We start from the raw sequence: 2586 nt of genomic DNA, 5'->3' as shown, positions 1-2586 counted from the left end.
GAAGATAGATAGATAGATAGATAGATAGATAGATAGATAGATAGATAGATAGATAGATAGATAGATAGATAGATAGATAGATAGATGGTGGACGGATGGTGGACGGATGGATGGATGGATGGATGGATGGATGGATGGATGGATGGATGGATGGATGGATGGATGGATGGATGGATTGATGGATGGAAGGACGGATGGAAGGAAGGATGGATGGATGGATGGGGATGGATGGGGATGGATGGATGGATAGATGGATGGATGGATGGACGGATGGACGGACGGATGGACGGACGGATGGACGGACGGATGGACGGACGGACAGACGGATGGGTGGATGGATGGGTGGATGGATGGGTGGATGGAGGGAAGGATGGATGGATGGATGGATGGATGGATAGATAGAGAGATAAATAAAGACAAATAAACAAACAATAAACATACTGATAGGGGGAAGAAAGAAAGGGAGAGAGAGAGAAAGGGGGAAGAGAGAGAGAGAGAGAGAGAGAGAGAGAGAGAGAGAGAGAGATAATGTCAGAAAGGGGGTAGAGAGGCGGAGAGTAAGACCGATAGGCAAACAGGCTTTAGACCGAGAGGAGTGAAGGTGGAGACGTCTTGTGTTGTTATTTTGAAAGACAAAATGGAGCATGTATACATACACAAATAATATCTATTTATGCATTTGTAGATATAATATGTATAACTCCCTGGGTACCCGTTCGATGAACGGACTGAAAAGAATCATCGATCGTCAAGTCATTGTGGGAACAGTGCGCACAGCTTGTGAACGAAAACCTTACATGCTTAGAATGGCGTCTTAGAAGACAGACTTTCCCAAGATTAGATCTAAACGAAACTAATGAAAAACTGAAAATTAAACTACAGCGACTTCAGGCTCCTTAATATAGCTGTACATCCTATAAGTGATTCTGAAGCACCGCTATTTTTTTTTTCAAATTCGAAAGTTAAGTGGTTCGGAAGTTTTAGGCGACCAAAGTGACGAACTTTCACAAATTAAATATAGTATAGATATATAGATAATAGAACTATATTAATACGCCTTTGACATAAGGTATCCTTACCCAAGGTGAAATATGTGGTGCGAGACTTCTTTCCGTACCCCCCAACACTGTAGGCAGACACTCTCAGGGCATACACCACGCCAGGATCCACGTGTATCTGGGCGTGGTAGGTGAGGTGGTTGTACACAATCAAGTGGGATGCCGTGCGGTAGTGTTCATTGGCAGGCCAGTAGTAGATCTGAGGATGTGAATGGAATGATATGTGTCACGTCGCGGTGGAATCAGACACTCGTCAATTTTTTAGGACACGGACAGGGAGGAACAGAGGGAACAGGGAATGAGAATGGGTATGTTTGGGAAGGGAAGAAAAGAAGGAATATTATTATTGGCATCATCTTAAAGTCTGTTCAGTCTTCCATGCTTTTGGTTAAATTTTTAAAATCACAAACAATAAAAAATAACAACACCATCATCAAAACCATCACCAGCACAACCACCTCCATCACCACTATCAGCACCAACAACAAGAAAAACAACAACAAAGACCATGAGTAGCAAGAATAACAACAACAACAACAGCAATAACAGCAACAACTGCAATAACTAAAAGCAGCAGCAACAACAGCAGCGATAACAACATCAATAACAGCAACAACAGCAGCAACAACAACAGCATCACCATCAATAGCTGTAACAATAGCTGGTTAAATTTTTAAAATCACAAACAAAAAAAAGCACATATCTGGAATAAACGTCAAGATATTTGCAATTAAAGAGTGTGGGCGTTGCCTGGTTTCAGAAGTAAAATACGCGAGAAAATGACCACCAACTTTAGTGACTTCCAAAGCTTGGGTGTCGTTGGAAATAGAAAATTTACACTTCTTATGCCTTTGGTCAACGTTTTTCAGTAAAATCCACACAGAAATGTGATTTTAGTTGGACTTGAAAGGTTTTGTACCAAACATTAAATTCGATAAACCTTGCACAACGTGTCGGAAAATGCCCGTTTCTTCCATTTTATCATTTTAACGAGCTTATGTGTTCACTGCAATGTCACATACGTTGTGGATTTGTAGTTCGTAGATGGGTTATGCTATTATTATTATTATTATTATTATTATTATTATTATTATTATTATTATTATTATTATTTTTATTATTATTATTATTATTATTATCAATATTTTTGCTGTAGTTGTGTTATTATTATTGTTGTTATTACTATGGTGAAGCGTCGTGTTTGTTGTTTTAGTAGAGGTTTTTCGGCGTTCTCAACTGCATAAGGTCATATGAGTGCCAAGGGGTGGATGTCAACAGAGAAGTCTTTACAGGGAATCATGCTTACTCTGCTCACCTCTCTAGCTTCAACAGCACAAAATCTGCTTCGACAATCAAAGCACCCCGGAAATAGCAGGTCACAAGAGTGTGACAAACATACAAAAGAAATAGAGGAAAAATGACAATAGAAAGGATTAGGAAAGAAAAAGCAGCAGTTCCCTGTTGTGAGCATGACATTGATGAATCTGCCCAGTTACAATTACAATTCTACTGTGCATAAGAACATGGT

At 39.7% G+C, this 2586-nt stretch overlaps 1 protein-coding gene across 1 annotated transcript in view; it reads right to left on the bottom strand.

The window, feature by feature from the left end:
- LOC101858638 (contactin) overlaps positions 1-2586 on the bottom strand; it is a gene marked incomplete in the record, with an annotated part of 71633 nt that overhangs the window by 5828 nt on the left and 63219 nt on the right. Inside the window, 1 exon segment of the mRNA XM_035970500.1 lies at positions 1080-1257. Coding sequence (XP_035826393.1) covers positions 1080-1257 — 178 coding nt within the window.

Source organism: Aplysia californica, unplaced genomic scaffold, assembly GCF_000002075.1.
Source record: "Aplysia californica isolate F4 #8 unplaced genomic scaffold, AplCal3.0 scaffold00275, whole genome shotgun sequence".
Classification (NCBI taxonomy): Eukaryota; Metazoa; Mollusca; class Gastropoda; order Aplysiida; family Aplysiidae; genus Aplysia; species Aplysia californica.
This window is presented reverse-complemented; position numbering and strand designations above follow the sequence as displayed.